Below are 19812 nucleotides of genomic sequence, written 5' to 3'. Positions count from 1 at the left end.
CATGGAGGTGAATGCCTGGCTGCGAAGATGGTGTCGCCAGGAGGGCTTTGGCTTCCTAGACCACGGGATGCTATTCGAGGAAGGACTGCTAGGCAGAGATGGCGTTCACCTTTCGAGGAGAGGGAAGACCCTATTCGGACACAGACTGGCTAACCTAGTGAGGAGGGCTTTAAACTAGGTTCGACGGGGACAGGTGAGCAAAGCCCACAGGTAAGTGGGGAACATGGAGACCGGGGAAATGAGTCGGAAACAAGAGGGAGTGTGGGCTATATTGGCAGAGAGAAAGGAGAGTCAGGAAAAAACTGGGAGGAAAGATCAAACCAGTATCTTAGATGCCTATATACAAATGCGAGAAGTATGGGGAATAAGCAGGAAGAACTGGAAGTGCTAATAAATAAATACAACTATGACATTGTTGGCATCACTGAAACTTGGTGGGATAATACACATGATTGGAATGTTGGTGTGGATGGGTACAGCTTGCTCAGGAAGGATAGACAGGGGAAAAAGGGAGGAGGTGTTGCCTTATATATTAAAAATGTACACACTTGGACTGAGGTAGAGATGGACATAGGAGACGGAAGTGTTGAGAGTCTCTGGGTTAGGCTTAAAGGGGCAAAAAACAAGGGAGATGTCATGCTAGGCGTCTACTACAGGCCACCTACCCAGGTGGAAGAGGTGGATGAGGCTTTTTTCAAGCAACTAACAAAATCATCCAAAGCCCAAGATTTGGTGGTGATGGGGGACTTCAACTATCCAGATATATGTTGGGAAAATAACACAGCGGGGAACAGACTATCCAACAAATTCTTGGACTGCATTGGAGACAACTTTTTATTTCAGAAGGTTGAAAAAGCTACTAGGGGGGAAGCTGTTCTAGACTTGATCTTAACAAATAGGGAGGAACTCGTTGAGAATGTGAAAGTAGAAGGCAGCCTGGGTGAAAGTGATCATGAAATCATAGACTTTGCAATTCTAAGGAAGGGTAGAAGGGAGAACAGCAAAATAGAGACAATGGATTTCAGGAAGGCAGATTTTGGGAAGCTCAGAGAGCTGATAGGTAAGGTCCCATGGGAATCAAGACTGAGGGGAAAAACAACTGAGGAGAGTTGGCAGTTTTTCAAAGGGACACTATTAAGGGCCCAAAAGCAAGCTATTCCGCTGGTTAGGAAAGATAGAAAATGTGGCAAAAGACCACCTTGGCTTAACCACGAGATCTTGCACGATCTAAAAAATAAAAAGGAGTCATATAAAAAATGGAAACTAGGACAGATTACAAAGGATGAATATAGGCAAACAACACAGGAATGCAGGAGCAAGATTAGAAAGGCAAAGGCACAAAATGAGCTCAAACTAGCTACGGGAATAAAAGGAAACAAGAAGACTTTTTATCAATACATTAGAAGCAAGAGGAAGACCAAAGACAGGGTAGGCCCACTGCTTAGTGAAGAGGGAGAAACAGTAACAGGAAACTTGGAAATGGCAGAGATGCTTAATGACTTCTTTGTTTCGGTCTTCACCGAGAAGTCTGAAGGAATGCCTAACATAGTGAATGCTAATGGGAAGGGGGTAGGTTTAGCGGATAAAATAAAAAAAGAACAAGTTAAACATCACTTAGAAAAGTTAGATGCCTGCAAGTCACCCGGGCCTGATGAAATGCATCCTAGAATACTCAAGGAGCTAATAGAGGAGGTATCTGAGCCTCTAGCTATTATCTTTGGAAAGTCATGGGAGACGGGAGAGATTCCAGAAGACTGGAAAAGGGCAAATATAGTGCCCATCTATAAAAAGGGAAATAAAAACAACCCAGGTAACTACAGACCAGTTAGTTTAACTTCTGTGCCAGGGAAGATAATGGAGCAAGTAATTAAGGAAATCGTCTGCCAACACTTGGAAGGTGGTAAGGTGATAGGGAATAGCCAGCATGGATTTGTGAAGAACAAATCATGTCAAACCAATCTGATAGCTTTCTTTGATAGGATAACGAGCCTTGTGGATAAGGGTGAAGCGGTGGATGTGGTATACCTAGACTTTAGTAAGGCATTTGATACGGTCTCGCATGATATTCTTATCGATAAACTAGGCAAATACAAATTAGATGGGGCTACTATAAGGTGGGTGCATAACTGGCTGGATAATCGTACTCAGAGAGTTGTTATTAATGGTTCCCAATCCTGCTGGAAAGGCGTAACGAGTGGGGTACCGCAGGGGTCTGTTTTGGGACCGGCTCTGTTCAATATCTTCATCAACGACTTAGATATTGGCATAGAAAGTACGCTTATTAAGTTTGCGGATGATACCAAACTGGGAGGGATTGCAACTACTTTGGAGGACAGGGTCATAATTCAAAATGATCTGGACAAATTGGAGAAATGGTCTGAGTTAAACAGGATGAAGTTTAACAAAGACAAATGCAAAGTGCTCCACTTAGGAAGGAAAAATCAATTTCACACATACAGAATGGGAAAAGACTGTCTAGGAAGGAGTACGGCAGAAAGGGATCTAGGGGTTATAGTGGACCACAAGCTAAATATGAGTCAACAGTGTGATGCTGTTGCAAAAAAAGCAAACATGATTCTGGGATGCATTAACAGGTGTGTTGTGAGCAAGACACGAGAAGTCATTCTTCCGCTCTACTCTGCTCTGGTTAGGCCTCAGCTGGAGTATTGTGTCCAGTTCTGGGCGCCGCATTTTAAAAAAGATGTGGAGAAACTGGAAAGGGTCCAAAGAAGAGCAACAAGAATGATTAAAGGTCTTGAGAACATGACCTATGAAGGAAGGCTGAAAGAATTGGGTTTGTTTAGTTTGGAAAAGAGAAGACTGAGAGGGGACATGATAGCAGTTTTCAGGTATATAAAAGGGTGTCATAAGGAGGAGGGAGAGAACTTGTTCACCTTAGCCTCTAAGGATAGAACCAGAAACAATGGGTTTAAACTGCAGCAAGGGAGGTCTAGATTGGACATTAGGAAAAAGTTCCTAACTGTCAGGGTGGTTAAACACTGGAACAAATTGCCTAGGGAGGTTGTGGAATCTCTGTCTCTGGAGATATTTAAGAGTAGGTTAGATAAATGTCTATTAGGGATGGTCTAGGCAGTATTTGGTCCTGCCATGCGGGCAGGGGACTGGACTCGATGACCTCTCGAGGTCCCTTCCAGTCCTAGAATCTATGAATCTATAAGATGCCTGTTTAGCTGGGATTTGATGCCTGTATCAGGCCACAAGCCTGTGGAAATGAGCAGTGACCTAGGCTCCACGTCTCACATCTGGGAGGAAGGGCCAACTAGCAAAGCACCCAGAGCAACCACAGGCAGAATGACCTGTGCACAGCCAGCCACAGCCCCGGGCCACACAGCAGAGCTTTACGTTAGTTCTGCTCTCGGAGAGCTCGAGTGACTGGCACTCAGCTGCCCAACAAGCCCAGCCAACCTTGGCAATTGTTATGCAAAGGGCAAACCATCCCTGAACAATTTCTTCAGCGTATCAGGCCCACATGTGCTTTTCCCCCAACATCCAGTAAGTGCCTCATCCTCCGTCCAGCTGTTTTCCTCCTTGGAAATCCAAGAGAAACCAGGCTCCTCAACGATGTTCAATTTCCCTTCGCACCTCTGAGGCAGGTTCCCCCCATACTGCAACGCAGCCTCCTCACCGGGTTTGTTTGTGGCCCATATCCCCAGCCTTCAGCAACCGGCCCAGCGGCCCTGCAGCCATCTGCACCAGCAATGCTGCTTTGACCGCAAGAGGAAAGAAGGAGAGCGTTCCATGGCTAGATCCACAGCATGGTACCTTCCACCCCACCTTGCAAGCCTACATCAGCAATAACTGCGGAAGGTACCCTGTCTACAGATCGGTCAACTTCAGCATGAAGGTTATGTGCAGGGGAGGTGGGGCTCCTGTAATCTTGACTAAAGCACCCAATTACCACCCTCCCCCGAGCCAGACTTTCATTGCCAAGCACTGGGGTCAGTTACTAACAAGCAGTAACTCTGAGTTTTCTCAATGGCTCCCACAACCAAGGAAAGTGCCCTAGAATTTAGACTAGGGTTTTCCAAGGAGCCTAAGGGAGTTAGGTGGCCCAATCCCAGTGCAAATTGAACATCCAACTCCCTTTGGCATTGTCACAGGAGCTTTAGAGTCCAACCGAAAGCCCAGCAACACTGTTAACTACATACACCTCTACCCCGATAGAGCACGACCTGATATAACACGAATTCGGATAGAACGCGGTAAAGCGGTGCTCCGGGGGGGGGGGGGGGTGGCGAGGCTGCGCGTTCCAGCACATCAAAGCAAGTTCGATAGAACACAGTTTCACCTATGACGCGGTAAGATTTTTTTGGCTCCCGAGGACAGCGTTCTATCGAGGTAGAGGTGTAACTGCTAAGCAACGCAGGGCCTGAGTTTTCTTACATGGGAGTATATCAGGAGCTAGTCCCCTGAAAGCTCTGGTGTAATACAGGTGTAAATGAAAGAAGAATCAGCCCAGTCCGAAGGTGGGAATCAATCAGCAGAAGGGAGGAGATTAAAATCATATTTTAGAAAGGACAAGACCTAGGAGGAAAGAAAGTACTTCCAGTAGATTTAGCTTCAGAGGGGTTGGAATGAGACAACAGCAATTATCTGTGTCACACAGGCAAAATCAGCCACTGGACAAAGTGCAGCAGATTTTTTCCAGGGCTCTTAAAAGACAAGAGCCCTCAGGCTTTCACTCACATTCACCATCCTGCACAGCTGTAGCTTTGTGTTACTGCTTGGGTACAGAGGGGTCTTCTGGCACAGAGGAGGTGGAATTGCATCATGGTTACACTGAGCTTAGCCTGGAGGAAGTAATTCACTGGCGAAGCTTCTGCTCTATAATGCAAAGCGAAGCAACTCCCCCCCATCTAGAGAATGAAGGGAAAACATGCACCTGTATGAAGCTAGGAAGTTACACTTAGGGCTACTGCTAAACCTTAACAAGCCTGCTAGGTTTTTAACACAATCCAACGAGCTGGGCCAACCCCCTCCACTCCTACACCTGGCAGCGCTTGACAGCCAGCCTGGACAGGTGTATGGGACAACACAAAGGGCAAGGCCATGGGAATCAGGTCCCCAGAGCTCAGCCATTTGGACAGTTCAAACCCACCCCTTTTTCTGCCTCACCTGGGCTTGCCTTTGTGCCCATTAACCTGTTACAGGTGACTTTAGCTGATTTCCTTGCATCCAACCCTGGGGCTTATCAGATTGCTGACAGCCCCAAACTGGGCTATAATTAGCACTGAGGAGAAGGGAATATAAAGGGAGAAGAAGGGCTAGAGGGATGTGGCAGTGGGAAGAGAAAGTAATGATCATCTTCTGTTTATAAGGTGCCTTTCCTGGATTCTCTCAGACTGAAAAGCGGCCACCTCTGGGGTGGAACGTGGCAGCTGTTTTAAACAGCAAACCATACAACAGTTTAAGGCAGGAAATAAAGAAGGTCACATTCAGCTGACACTGCAGAGGGAACTTAGTAACAGAAAATAATTACCCAGACTCAGTTGGGTGGATGCTCTTCCTCTTACGGACAGTGTGATGGGCTCTTCAGTGATCACAACTCATGGGCAGTTTTCCAAAGGGTGCAGAGAGAAAGAGCAGGATAAAGCAAAGGGGCAGTGGAGACTTTGCAGCTGGATCAGAAGAGCTTTGGCTGGCCCTGTGTAGAAAATGAACAACAGGTGCGACCCCCAACCTGCCTTCCTCGCTGCTGACCACCTCCTCTTTGAAAGTGGACCCTGGAGCCCCAGTGTGAGTGTATTAGAAATGCTAATTAATGTACATGCCCTGAGAGCAGTCTCTGGGGAAGCAGGCTAGGCTGGGAGCAGGCCTGTTGTCACAAAAGCATAGCATCTCCTCGGCTTTCAGGTTCTGGAGACCCCTCCTCCCCAAGCCAGAGGACGCTTGTCTGCAGAGTCCACTGTGTTTATCAACAAATAGATCAAATCACCCTGTGATGTCAGAACTCCAGGCAAGAACTGGTCTGAACAAGTGAGAACGTTCACCCGCCCCCACAGCTGTGTGACAACAGGCATAGAATAGAAACAGTCTTTCTATGGAGCCTATACACAGTTTGCACAGATGCAGCGCTTGCCATCCGCTGGCTCTTAAAGCGTTTTCCCGACACCGGTCAGTTTCCACAATACATCGGTGATGTATGTATTATTATTGTTGGTCCATTTTACAGATGAGTAAACTGAGGCACTGTAAAACCAGCCTCAAATAAAAGGAAAGAACACTGGAGCCCAGGCTGACACCCAGTCCTCTGCACTAACCACTGGATAACACTGTAATGCTCGCTCGCTCTCAGCATTCCTGGTCACAATAATTCTGAGTCAAATGGGCAAGTGAGCTTTTCAAAGTGAATTTGCTCCACTTCAGTTCATCAGGAGACAAGCCACAGAGATTTCTGTTGGTTAAATGCATTTTGATTAGCAATAATTCATTTATTTATGGGCATTTTTATGGCACTAATCCCCATCGAACATTAATGAATTGTGTCTCCCATTTTTGCGTGATTTTTCAAGGGCTAAGGTGCCACCAGACTCCTTGTTGTTTTTTTCAGGGGCTAAAGCCCTGCTCTTCAATGGGATTCAGGTGCCTAAATACCTTTGTGGATCTGAGCCTAAGTGACTTGCCCACGGTGACATGAAGTTTGTGGTAGAACTGGGACTAGAACCCATATAAAACATGTTCCAGACTCAGCTCTAAATCACATGCCTCTCTGTAGTATTTGATGCCTGAATGACCCAGAGGATTGTTGACGGGGGACTGGAGAGAGTCTTTCTTCACTGGGTCCCTCCTAGAAGTGGGTCTGAAGCAAAATCCAGGCCTGAATCCTACTAAATTTGAGGGCATGTGGATCTGTTTTGTCCTATTTCTAGAAGTCTCTGAGTTCAACTAAGGCAGGATGGATAATACCTTTCCAAAGGAGCCTCCCAAGGCTCTGTACGGTAACATGAGATCATTCTAATAATTACCAAGCTGATTTTGGCCAATTAAAATCCTCAGGAGAACATGAATGTCTTTAACTTAGCTTGGAACAGAGAGCGAGAGAGGCTACTGACCTGACAGCAGAAAGCAGAGGGGGCACATTAACCAAGGCAGGGGTACCTGCTGTGCTTCATCTCTATTTGCGGACATAATAGTCCTGTGGCCAAGGAACAGAATGTACACAGCTGAGTGGAAAGGGAAAGGAAATTGGCCAGGGAGAGCGAGTCAGGGCCATGAAAGGACTTGGAGGTTGCTCGAAGCATTTTAAACAAATTGGAAACTTCAGAGGGAGCCAACGAGGTGGCTGAAGCACGGGGGAAATAGAATCAGAATGCTCCAAGCCGATGAGTAACCATAGTGCAGAGCTGCCGACCAGCTGTGGCTTCCGGACAGCGTGTGCCGAGAACTGGAGCAATGCAGATCAATCCACAAAGGCACAAACAACCAGGACGGAGGCAGCCGAGGCGAGAAAGTGGCTTAGTCGCCTGGTGAGCCTTGTCCATTGATCAAAGATCTCATTAGTGGGCTTCGAGCAGAGAAAAGGGATCCTGGACACTTACATTCTATTCCCAGCTCTGCCACACCCTCACAGCAATGCTCTGTGTCTCGGTTTCCCCTGTTGCAAAACAAACATCATAAGGATGCTCCCCCTTCATCTCCAGGGTGTCGTGAGCCTGGCTTGTGAAGTGCTTTGAGATTTGCTGAACATCTAGGCAACTTATATGTATCTATGGAAATTATTATACAATCTGAGATTCACATTTTGACTGGGTGGGTGGGAGTGCGAAAAAGGAGCCTAGATGTCAGGTGGGAGCAGCTCCCACGTTCATCAGAAATGAGCATTCACCATTTCTGAAGTGCCCAGCTGCGTCTGTCATGCTGCTAGGGAGGGAGCCAGGAGATGCTGCCACTTGGAGCTGCGGAGAAAGCCAAATCAAGCCAGGTATTGTTAGCCCAAGAGAGGTGAGCAGGCTGGTGAGACAGCACGTAACCACTGTGCTGAAAGCGGCACGCCCAGCCCACCCCTGAGATAGCACCACCTCTTAGCTCCACTGATTCAGATCTTGTGAATATTCTGGTCTTGCAAGTGAACCCCAATGAGACAAAGGACAATAAAATTATCGTGGATGACATCAGTATTGCATCATGGCTGCAGTCCTTAGCTTTCCCTTCAGTCTGCAGGTGTTACTAGTGGAAGAAGTCCTGCACAGTGGTTAGAACAGGGGCTTGGGAACCTGGTTCTGTTCCCTGGCATGACACTGACTCACTATATTGCATTAAGTGAGTCATTTAACCTCTCTGTCCCTAACCTTATACTTGGCTGTAAAACGAGTATGTTGATGGAAGAGGTGGGGCTGTATGTGCACCATTGCCCTCTACTGAACAGAATCAGAACTGTTCAACTGTGTGTCATGTGCCCTGCACTGCTGACAGCTAATGAAGGTTCTCCAGATGGAAACTGTGTTTTATCCCAGCTGTTGCCATGTTGTTCTAAGTGGCTGTGTTGGATACAGCAAAGCAACCACCATGAATTCCTAGCCAACCATAGATCTATTGCAATATAATAGCGCCTGACCCAGCTGAGTGTTTGGAAGACTTAATCGATGTTCGTAAAAAACTTGAAGATCTTCAGGCCCTTTAAACATGTGCAAGGTGTTATTGTCCGGGGCACATACTGGGAAGAATCAGAGGTTAAAAATGTATTGCCAAGTGATAGGAAGCATTATTAAAATTGTCCTGTGAGCAGCTGCAAAGGGACGAGCTGGGTCGTCAGACAGACTTGAACAAAACAAAATGAAAAGCTTGTACGTTCCATCCTTTTCCCTGCATTGGGAGATTAAATTAAAACTTTATAAAAAGTGCCCTTGGCTCAGTCAGTTTTATCTGCCTACAGCACTAACAGCAGCCGCTCCACCCTCCTTGTATTACTGGGCTGGGAATGTGGGTTTGCTGACATAAAACATTCATCCTACCTCCCACGTACCAACAGTGCCCCCCAGTGACCACTCGGATGTACTTCTATCAGGAGTTGTTTCCTGAAAAAACCCTATTTCATGCCCCATGAAACACAAGCCCTCAGGCTTTTATCAGTGATTAATTATAGGGTAGACTTCTAAATCTTTTTATTACTCTAGATGAGGCTTTACAAACAACTCCACATGATTTACAGAATACTGCTTTCCAGTCTACATAAAATCCACTATCTGCTATTTTAAAGAGACACTAGCTTGTCCATTTCAGATTTGTTTGCAGAAGCGTCATAGTAGCTCCAGCAAGCTCTTGAATAAGTGAGGCCTTTAAGTCATTGCTGCTGGTCTGGACACTGTCCTAAAAGGCTGGGGCAGCCTGGAAAAATGTCATGTTCCTATTTCACTTGCTTAAAGATCATATGGCTAGAGTGATAGTGATATATGTTTACTTGCAATATGTTATTCAGCCAGTTGATATCTCCATGGTCTAGCGTTCCAGACAGTGGAGAACCAGATAAACAAGAGAAACAAAGCTGGCCCTCAAACTCCGTGTCTGTAGTTAGAACTGTTTTCTTTAATAAATACCTCCTGGTTAATGTAGTTCCACGCAGCATGACGGCAAGAGAACAAGCCTGGAGCGGGGTCCCAGAGGTGGGGTCTAATATTTGTACTTTGAAAAAACACTGTGAAACTAGAGTTCCTATTTTTAAAACAATTCTTTACCTCTTAGCGGCTAGGTACTTGGTAATGAGCATGCTAAAATTCAGGTTATTTATAGGAGAAACTAGAATAAAACCAACTTCCTTCCTGGGAACTGGTTGGAAGTTTTTAGATGAGGGTGACCAGATGTCCCGATTTTATAGGGACAGTCCCGATTTTTGGGTCTTTTTCTTATACAGACTCCTCTTACCCTCCACCCCCTGTCCCAATTTTTCACATTTGCTGTCTGGTCACCCTATTTTAAATAGGGCGATCTGGGTGCTGGCAGACGTGCGGCTGGCAGACGTGGGGCTGCATTGCTACACAGCAGCAGCCCCTTGCCTTTTGGTAGAAGATGCTATTTTAAATAGTAATTTCTGAGCACACAACGGTGCTTAAAATAATGCAGCAGCACCTCTACCCCATGCTCCCATCCACAGGACATTTTGCAAAAAAAAAAAAAAAAAAAGCATAAGGTGGCCCCATTGCCTGGTTTGTCAATCACCTGCCCCTCCCGCACACACACCGTATGCAGAGACTGGGTGAGCATGGTATTTCTCAGAACTTTGGCACAATAGAGATGGTGACAGACTGTCCTTAGGCAGTGTTGGTTTGTTTTTTAAGGGCTCGTGGTGGCTTTATGCATCCCAGAATGACAGACCTCAAACAAACAGAGGAAATTCAGCTGGTTGCAGGAGGGCGGCTGCTTTCTGGGGGCAGGGTCAATGAACATCACAGCAAATTTTGCAAGTACCATTTACGATGGGGCCAGAAGAGTGTAAGGAATGCAGGGCTTGCACAGCCGTCTCACTGCATCCGTTTTGGAGAGTTAATATTCCCCATCTCTGATACACAACTCACGTGGCACAGGACCAATGCCAAGCTGGGCATATGGTTCAAGCTACTGGAGCCCTGTAAGCAGATGGGCTTAGCGGCCATTATTTCTACTCCCATAGCACCTATGAAACCGTCTGTGTAAAGACAGTCAGGCTTAGTCTACATTTAAAATGTTTTACTGCTATCACTATGGGGTGTGATTGGTGTATGTGTATATATATATATATATATTATCTACTTGCACCAACATAGCTATGCTGGAAGCCTTCATGCAGACAGTTATACCACTCACTATAAGGGATTTTATAACAGTATAGCTTATTTTGCTTCAGCAAATGCTACATTAGCCTAATGTAGGGGAGGGATAGTTCAGGGGTTTGAGCATTGCCCTGCTAAACCCAGGGTTATGAGTTCAATCCTTGAGGGGGCCACTTAGGGATCTGGGGCAAAACTCAGTACTTGGTCCTGCTAGTGAAGGCAGGGGGCTGGACTCAATGACCTTTCAAGCTCCCTTCCAGCTTTGGGAGATAGGTATATCTCCATATATTATAAGAATTTTTATAGACACACATAACCGCATGAACATGGGGGGAGGGGTTTGCCAATTTTGCTATGCTACTGCAGTAAAAAAAAAATTTTTTTTTTTTTTTAAGTATAGACAAGGTGTAGGAGCAGAAAGGGACCAACATGCACAGACGGGAGAGAGTTATTTTAAATAATCAGGTTGCTTTGGGGTAGCAAAGGCACTCCAGTGATATGGTTATGCATTGATATTAAAGTGCTTTCAATGCAATAGCTGAGCTAACTTCACTGTTTAAACATCATCTTCAGCGCCCTGCACCCCATCCCCTCTCTGTGTTACCTTTATAGCCCTGGATGGGGAAGGACCCGCACATTAGGCAGCCAGTATTTTGCCTTTCCCCGGGAGCAGCAAGGATTTTGAGTCTGGCCCCACCCACCTACAGCTGATGCCCACCCAAAGACGAGGGTAGATTGCCACTACTGCTGCTGCACCTCGAATTGCTCTGATCCCATCCCAGGGCTGCAGACAATTTTTACCAGGGGAAGGGTTGGGCTAGAATTAAAAATAAAATAGTAGCTGTTGAATGTCACTTTAATGAGGAGTTTTGTAGCGTGACTAAAGTTGTCCACTTTTAATAAAGCTTCTGTTCCCAACTCACTGTTTCCTTTGTTAAGCAACTCCTCCAAGTTGGAGAGCCCCAGCTGGAGTCCACCCCCACCGGTGAGGGTCACCACTCTCACAGAGGGGACCTGGCCTCAAGCCTGTTAGTGCACAAGACTGGAGCTAACAAACAGTAATTCCTAGACCTTGTTCAATTAACGATCAAGCCCTAGCCATAGAGTTCCAATGGAGCAGTGCTGGTGGCGAGGTGCAGCTGTCCCACCTGTGCCCCCCAACACCCGCATGCCCCAGGGCCCCAGCTTTGTTATTGCATCAGACTTCAGAATGCTGCTGGGGGCCATGTCCAGAGCCTGCCTGCCACTCGTGCACGACCCCACTGTGGCCAACCTCAAGAGATTAAAACGTCCGAGTCGGAGCCTCCTGCACCCTGCCCAAAGATTTTGTTTAGCGAGGACACAGTCCTTCTTGTTCTGTCTTTTGACCTCCCCCACACCCAGTCTGAGCCCCACGTGTGCATGTCACACCAAGCATTGCTCACTCTCCCCAGTTTGCCAGGTAATGGGATGTTTGTTCCTGCTGCCCAGCAATTAATTCTGGCCCCATGAGCACCCATCACCCTCCCCTCCTCTATTTCTGGGGCTCTGCATCCCCTTCTCCCAGGCCTGGGGAGGCTCCAAGATGGTCCCCTCTCTCAGGCTAGGGAGCAGCTCCAGGGGCTCTTCTCCTGCCCAGCTCTGGGGCTGCAGAGACGAGGCAGGAGCAAAGCACCTGGCCTGTCCCCATGGCTCACAGGTGGGGAGAGGCCTGGGACCACTGTGAGCTGCCTCTCCCTTCCTGAGGGTGCGGTGGGAAGGAAAGGGAGAGGGCTCAGAGATGCAAGAAGCTCTACCCTGAACATCAGCCATAGACTGGCTCCAGCCCCTGCCAAAATCATGGGCCTTGGGAAAGTGGTGTGAGTTGGCATGACTGAGGGTTGAGGGAGCTAGGAGAGGCAGGATACTTGGAAAGGCTTTTGCCCTAGGGTACAGGCCCTCACCCCTGGAAGAGTTAGATTCTCCTTTCTTCCCCTGCTCCAGGGACCTGTTGGACTTTTAGGGAAGGATGCCACCCTGACTTGCAGAGTGGTTCGGAGGCAGAGGACTGCTCACCCCTGCTTTGACATGGACACTCACCTCAGCCTTCAACGATCTGCTAGGGAAGGAGGCCACTTGCGATAGGATTGGGCCATCCCCAGAGGGAAGTGTATTAAACCAGCGCCCTGCCATCAGCCCCTCCCAGCTGCACTGGTGGGACTTTAGCTGCATCTACATAGGCAAATATGGGGGAAGGGTTTTTCCATTTCCTCCCTCCCCTACTAGAAGCAGCAGGGGAGGCCCCTGGGCAGGGGTGGGAGGTGGAAATAGGCCCCTCAACAGAAGGTTAGGGCAAAGTTAGATGTGGTCTTTGATGTTGGAACCTGTGCACAGATGTCACATCCTAACCACAGGTCACATCCGAAGTGACAGCTATGTGACATTAACCACACTATTTATACACCTCAAGAAAGAGTCCAGCTTTGAGTTGGGAACATTTTATTTTGCTCCTAAGCAGTTGGACCTGGGTGATTACACTCTAAAACCTTTCAGTTCCTCGATGTACAATTTGGCTTGAAGACAGAGGAAAGTTATCACAACAGTTTTAGATGTATTCTTGAAAGAAGTTTCATTTTTTCCTAAGTGCTAAGAACAGGAAGAGTCTGTTCAAAACTAGTAAGACATACACCACAATGCAAAGTGCAGGCCTTTCTTGGGCGTTTGCTACTTTAGAAATGTTCTATTGTTCTCCACGCAGATTCAGTAACTTTCCCTGCTACTAGCATTTAAGTGTTGGTAGTTGTATTAAAGTAGCATTTTTCCCCATAGAAAGGAGAGAGTGATCAGCACCAGCACCTCACCCCCTTCAGTAGTGCAGACAGTTAAAAGATCTATAAAACCCTCAAGTCAACCTATAATCCAAATGATGGTTATTGGATAGTGAAAGTTTTCCAGTTGTCTAATGTCCCGTTTGGTAATTGCCATCAGATTATAAGAAGCTGGGTCTTAACTAATGACTCACATGTGTTTGGCAGATTTCGGAATCCACTTTATGGACACAGTCTTGACCCCTACTAGAGCTACTTGTATTCAGGCATTGCTAGTGCATGTTCCTGTTGGTTGTGCCTTGTGTTCCACTTAGCCTCAGCGCCCAAGAGGGTGGGTGTTTTAGACAAGTCCACAGATCATTTGACTACTAGGATTTAACTGATTAACACACTGATACTTGTCGGTATCCAGCTAGCACACGAGTTCCCTTCGCCTCCACCCCAAAACACAGCAGCAAGATGCAGGAGGGACTTTGGGAAGAACCTTCCATTAAGGGAATGAAGCAGCCAGAGAGGATTCACTTAAAAGTTCCACTATTTGATGCACTGTATCAAATGGCACCTATCCCTTAAGGTGGCTTTAGAAGCAGCACAAGCGACAGATGGAACACAGCCATGGATGGGCTCAGGATTCCGAGCAGAGGCCAACAACTATGCTTTGGCCAAGGCTTCTGCGGGTGCCCCGAATGCTTCAATATTCTCAGCCTTCAAGCTTTGCTGTCCTTGTATTACAGGCAAGGGGAGTTTTCCTAATCCAATTGCTTGCTATGCCAGGGAGGCTTCTGGCGCGGCCATCACTGGTATTAAAGCTTTAGCTACAGAAAGGTGGGGGGCGGGGGGGAAGAGAAGAGTAATAGCCCAATAGAGCACCAGAAAGGGAACCTACCATACACTTGCTCCACTAGGGAAGTCCAGCTATGGCTTGACAGAATGCAGAGTTGGCTGGAGATTGGAGGTGGGGTGTGTGTGACCCCTTGAGTCATTTGCCAAGAGTCTAAGATCTAAGCTAGTGTCTCGATACATGTCCCTCAATATACCATACCTGCTGGGCACGCCCAGCACTAGCACAAGAGCCCTAAGACCCCAGCCCACTGAGTCGGTTCTCAGAGCCCTGATCCAAGCAGCCTTAGGGCACAGCGGTTAATAGCAATTTGCATGGTAAAAAGAAATCCTCAACTCCTCTGGAAGCCCTACATTGCCTGTGGCACATGCAGCCCTGCGCTTCACATAGGAAAGTCCTTTGCTGCCATCAATACTCGCAACGCAAAGCTTAAGCCACAGGAGTGGTTTTCCTACCATTTGGGAATATTTCAGCTGTTGCTGGTCTGCAGCATTTAAGGCGCCCTCAGAGCCACCCACAGAGTTATGGAATTGCCTGACGTGGCAAAGGCTTTACAGGGTGGAAAGCGACAGGGAACACGTTACCTACAGAATGACTATTTTCACTCTGCTGTTACAAAACAGCCCCCAGATCTTCTTGGCTGGAGTGTGACCTGCCTCCCATTCTACCAGCTAATTTTCAGTTCCCATCCTTAAGTGGGACTCTGGAATAGCTCTTACCCATGGTGACATTTTACAGTGTCATGATTAAAGACATTTCTCATTATTCTATTAGAGTCTGAGGTCATGTGTCAACAATGCAGTGCACCTGGTTGGCTCTGTGTAGGTAGAAGAGCTCCGATTAATTTGAAATCCAGGGAAAAAACTAAAGACTTGTAAAGAGTAAGTGGTCACCATACAAGTTAAAAGAAGTCAGTGGCTTCTGCATGAGTGCACCACAGAAGTACAGGCAGGATAACCAGGGAGCTAAACAATATTGCTTTGGCAAAAATCAAATGAGAGCCACTGCCCTGTGTCTAAACAATGGCTCTTGGGAACCAACTAGCCAGATAAACCAAGTTGCTCATTTTGGAAAAACCCACTACACTTTAAGCAGTGATGAATGAGCCTTCAGTCTAGAGCAGCACCCCTCCAAAACCGCAATCACAACCTTGAATCTTACACCCGTACATGGCTGCCTAGCCTAATACTGGTCTATTCAAAAAGTTGGCAGCATACGTCTCTTAAGATGTGTGGCATGTGAGAACGGATTTCCACTCACTCAGTGAACTTGAGCAAGTGAACCCATCCCCCCCAGATCGGCGTCAACATCAGCCAGTGTAGATCTATTTAGTAAGCACCTCTCCATAAGCCTTGAGCAGCCCAGGTTGTTAAAAACAGACATTTTCCTATATTAAACCAGTCATTTCTACACCACATGTAAACCTTGTTTGCTTTACAGGATTAGCTATTAAAGTGCCTATTTCTTTTAGGATTCTCATTTTCTAGGTGGAAAGACATTATGTGGGCTCTTCAGGGGATTAGCCAGCAGGTATTCTTCATCCCTGCCAGGCTGGAAGTAGCAGGTGAGACGTCTCAGGCCATGCCAGCCCCAGGCCAACAAATGTTGAATATTTTGTATTTCAAAAGCTAGACTGAACTGGTTTTAGCCTCATCTTGTGTCTTGGTGCAGGAAGTATGAGCTGTGGCAATACAGTTAGATAGCCTCGGAGAATATTTTGTGCCTCACTCAAGATTGTTCAGAATCAGTTATTTTATCCAACTCTGCATCTCCTTTCTAGGATCCTGCCAATGGACCCAGAGTGAGTCTGATCCCTAAGCACCGTCACGGGTACCAGTGGGAATCCCCCTCCTGCAAGACTGGCACTTCAGGCTTCAGCAGCATCGTTCTGGTTTGTTTTACTAGCGTCTTGAAGGAGTGGTGTTGTTTCTGAAGACAAAGATGGTTCAGTCTGTGGGTCTGGCTCTTGGGGGCTCTTCTCTCGGGCGTTTCTCTGAATGAATAAAAACAAGGACAGGTGACTCAGGGTGCAGCTAGACACCAGCACTGGCATCACACAACCCAGTGACTAAAGATTTACATAGGATACCTGACAGTATGTTCAGCACTGGAATTTGTCATCATGTAAAAACTCCAGACTAATCTGCAGTTTAGTGACACCCACAAAGGGGGAGCCAGTTGCTCCCCCACAACATGTCCCATTAGAGACCAGAAACTGGATGTTTATTAACCCACAGCTACTGTCCTCCCAAGGGCAGCAATAAACACTGGGATGAAGTAAATGCTTAAGAGCACCAACACATGGCCCATTTGCTCAGAGAACTTTCGACAGGTTTCAAAACAAAGCCAGGATGAAACAAATCTGGAGAACTACAGGTTTCAAGAGGGGTGTAAAATTGGCATTTACTATAGTAACATCTCAGTGAGACAGTAAATACATCAGGCATTCTAGATTAATACATTACCCCAGCAACCTACAGCACTTTGGTCCATTCCTGGGCTGTTCCATCCTGCCAATGAAAGTTTACTGCAAAAGCTTTTTGCATAGACAAACAACCTGTATGGCACCTTAACCCCAAAAGCTTTCCAAAGTAAGCAGCATGCATGAGCACAGAGTGACCTGGTGACTCATTCTTTAGGAAGTGGTTGACTTACTTTTCTGTAATAAACGAAGAGCAATCCTAATGTATGTAAGCGGTATGAGATAGTCAAACTGTAATACTGGGCCACATCTTGTCAGAGTATTCTTTAAGTCTAAGATCAGAAGCAATACAACCCTCTATTCTGCCTAATGAGAGAAGTATTCTCAGCTCCATGCGGGTGCTCCATATTTGTACAGAGCTCCTACCAGGACCTCATGGAATCCCAGGAGAGGCCCCTCCTGGGAGGTTTTTTACCCCAAGGGAGGTTAAGCAATCTCAGGCTGCTCCACCTGGAAAGTACTTAAGCATGTGTTAGACTCCCTTTTAGGAACGGCTCTTTTCTTGATTACAGGCCCTTTAACTGGAGTATGTCTCGATCCACAAAGCGAGCGCACATTTAAAAGGTTGAACAGTTCAACACCTTGATATAGAAGCTAAAAATATTTAGCATGTGCCAAGAAAGTTTTAATCAATCCATTCCTAATTCACTGCTTTTAAAAGTGTTGCTTAGTCTCCACTGGTGTTGACTGTATCTGTTATAACACTTAAGACTGAAGAGTAACAAGTTTTGGTCTCCAAATTCATTTTCAGATTTGGCCGAAGTGAGGCAGATCCACAGGTGTCACCCAGGCTCTTGTAGGTCATTGCTGATTTTACCCCCCTCTATGCCCCAGCAAGCAAATGTTCTTACAGATGATAGGACCTCACCTCCATGCCAACCGTCACATACATCTAGCCAATATTGCACCCACCTCCAGAACTGCAGCTAGTGCTTCCCATGAATCCACCAAGAAGGGGGTTTTGAAAGAAGAGTTACCTGCACCTTCTCTCCCAAACACCTAATGAAGTGCGATCTAAATGCATGCAATAGTCCCATTTCCTAGTTTAACCCAAAGCAAGCTTATTGCCACAAAGCATGAATAAAGTTTACCAAGAGGGCGTGTAGTTTACATGGTAAACTTGAGCACTTTAGTTTGATAGATTTAAGCAACATTTCAGCAGATTTATCAAGTTAGCATTGTTGAGAAGAGTTTTACCTTTACTGCGTACCCACCTACAGGCTGGCTTCCTGCAGCACCGTCCCCTTAACTGATGTCAACGGTTTTTCGGACAAGGCCTGGTCGGCCTCTTTAGTCTTTTTATTGCTACTCCAAAATAAAAAGCATTTTTCCTAGAAAATAATCAGGCTAGTTTATGTTGTATTTTAAAAGACATTTGGAAGAGGTTTCCACTTGAAAAAGGGTGGCTGTGTTTAAGTTGTAATCATGGTTTACTTAGTTACTAAATTCTAGTTCTTTACACTGAGTTTAAATTAGAGCTACAACTTTATCAATCTTCTTAAAATAAGAACAATCTGTACCAAGCCATCTTTAAAATGGTCTGTTCACATTTCAGACTCTTGAGAGACTTCTAATGAAACATAAGAGGGTTTGTTCAGTGGATCGGGATTGTTGCACACAGTCACTGCATGCAAACTTTGCTGTGGTTGTGCAAGGGGGAATTTGTTGTTTTTAAAGCTTTTGGTTGGATTGGTGGGACAGACAGACACCATTTTAAATTGGCTCAAGTTATAATTCAGAATCTAACTTTGCATTTAAGAGACTATTTAACATTTTCCAGTATCTCATTGAGGTTGAGTAAGCAACAGTGCTCCCTCTAGAAAGCTGCTCTGGGAAATGAAGTACATTTTATATGGAGTTGCAAGAATTTAAGGAGATTTCATAATGGATCACAGATGGATTTAGAGCCTTTGCCTTAACCACAGGCACTCAGTCAAGAGCATTCTGGCTCTTCAGAGGGAGGACTGTGGTTGATTAAGCAATCTATTAAGAGCTGATTATTAACACTTCACTAGATCAATCAAGAATGTACCTTAAATGCAGCTTTTATTTTGACCTGTGTTGCAGTTTGTATTATGCATCTATTGATCACTATGTAGTTACATAACCCTAAATGCTCAACATGATTCCCTTACAAATTTATAGGGCCACTTCCAGGTTCTCTGCTGTGATTTTTGTTCACTCATTTTTCAGTGGGTAAGAAAAGTTTCTTGAAGTCACATTTGGTTGTGTAGCACCAATACAGGCTCAGTTGTGGCTTCGCTGGCAACACTAGTTGCTCACCAATGGGTAATTGCAACTGCCTTGTGCCTAGGATTCTCTTTTGCAGATCAGTATTCACAGTTTGCTACCAGAGGCCTCCATTCATGCAAGTGGCCAATTGGAGTTCATGGACCCTATACTGAATCCCCATTGGTAGAGTGCTCCCTGTAGAGGATACCCATGTTTTAGGGTCTGTTGTGGTGTTTGTGTTAAAAACCAACTCCTGTAGAGTGGCCACTGGAAGGAGCTGTGAGACAGTGTGACAGCAATACACTGGTTGCAATTGCTCTGCATAAACACCCCCACAGGAAGTTTTGGGCTGGGCTTCCCTACAGAGTTAACTGGGTTCCTTGCTCTGCGCTCAAAGCCCCGCCTCCACCTAAGGGTGCAAGAGCTGGATAGAGAAGGGGCGTAAAGTCTCAGACCAGCATAAATGTGGAGTAGCTTCTGGTTTCCTTAGATTCCAAGGCTAGAGGGGACCATTGATCTAGTCTAACTGCCTGTATCACAGGCCATAGAACTTCCCCATAATATTTCCTTTCAAACTACAGCCTTTAAAAAAAAACCACCACACCCTTGATTTAAAGGATGCCAGGAATTGAGAACGCACCCACAACTCGTTACATTTTCCTATGGTTAATTATCCTCCTTGTTAAAGTACGATCAAAGTCAATCGTG

At 46.1% G+C, this 19812-nt stretch overlaps 1 protein-coding gene across 1 annotated transcript in view; it reads right to left on the bottom strand.

Annotated features, from left to right (window-relative positions):
* Positions 1-14314: 14314 nt before the first annotated feature.
* SCARB1 (scavenger receptor class B member 1) overlaps positions 14315-19812 on the bottom strand; it is a 42152-nt gene continuing 36654 nt past the window's right edge. The window contains exon 12 of the mRNA XM_054006656.1: positions 14315-16383. Coding sequence (XP_053862631.1) covers positions 16258-16383 — 126 coding nt within the window. The 3' untranslated portion in view covers positions 14315-16257. The remainder of the gene's footprint in view (positions 16384-19812) is intronic.

The sequence above is a fragment of the Malaclemys terrapin genome, chromosome 16 (assembly GCF_027887155.1).
Source record: "Malaclemys terrapin pileata isolate rMalTer1 chromosome 16, rMalTer1.hap1, whole genome shotgun sequence".
Lineage (NCBI taxonomy): Eukaryota > Metazoa > Chordata > Testudines > Emydidae > Malaclemys > Malaclemys terrapin.
Note: the sequence above shows the minus strand (reverse complement) of the source record. Positions and strands in the feature narration are given on the sequence as shown.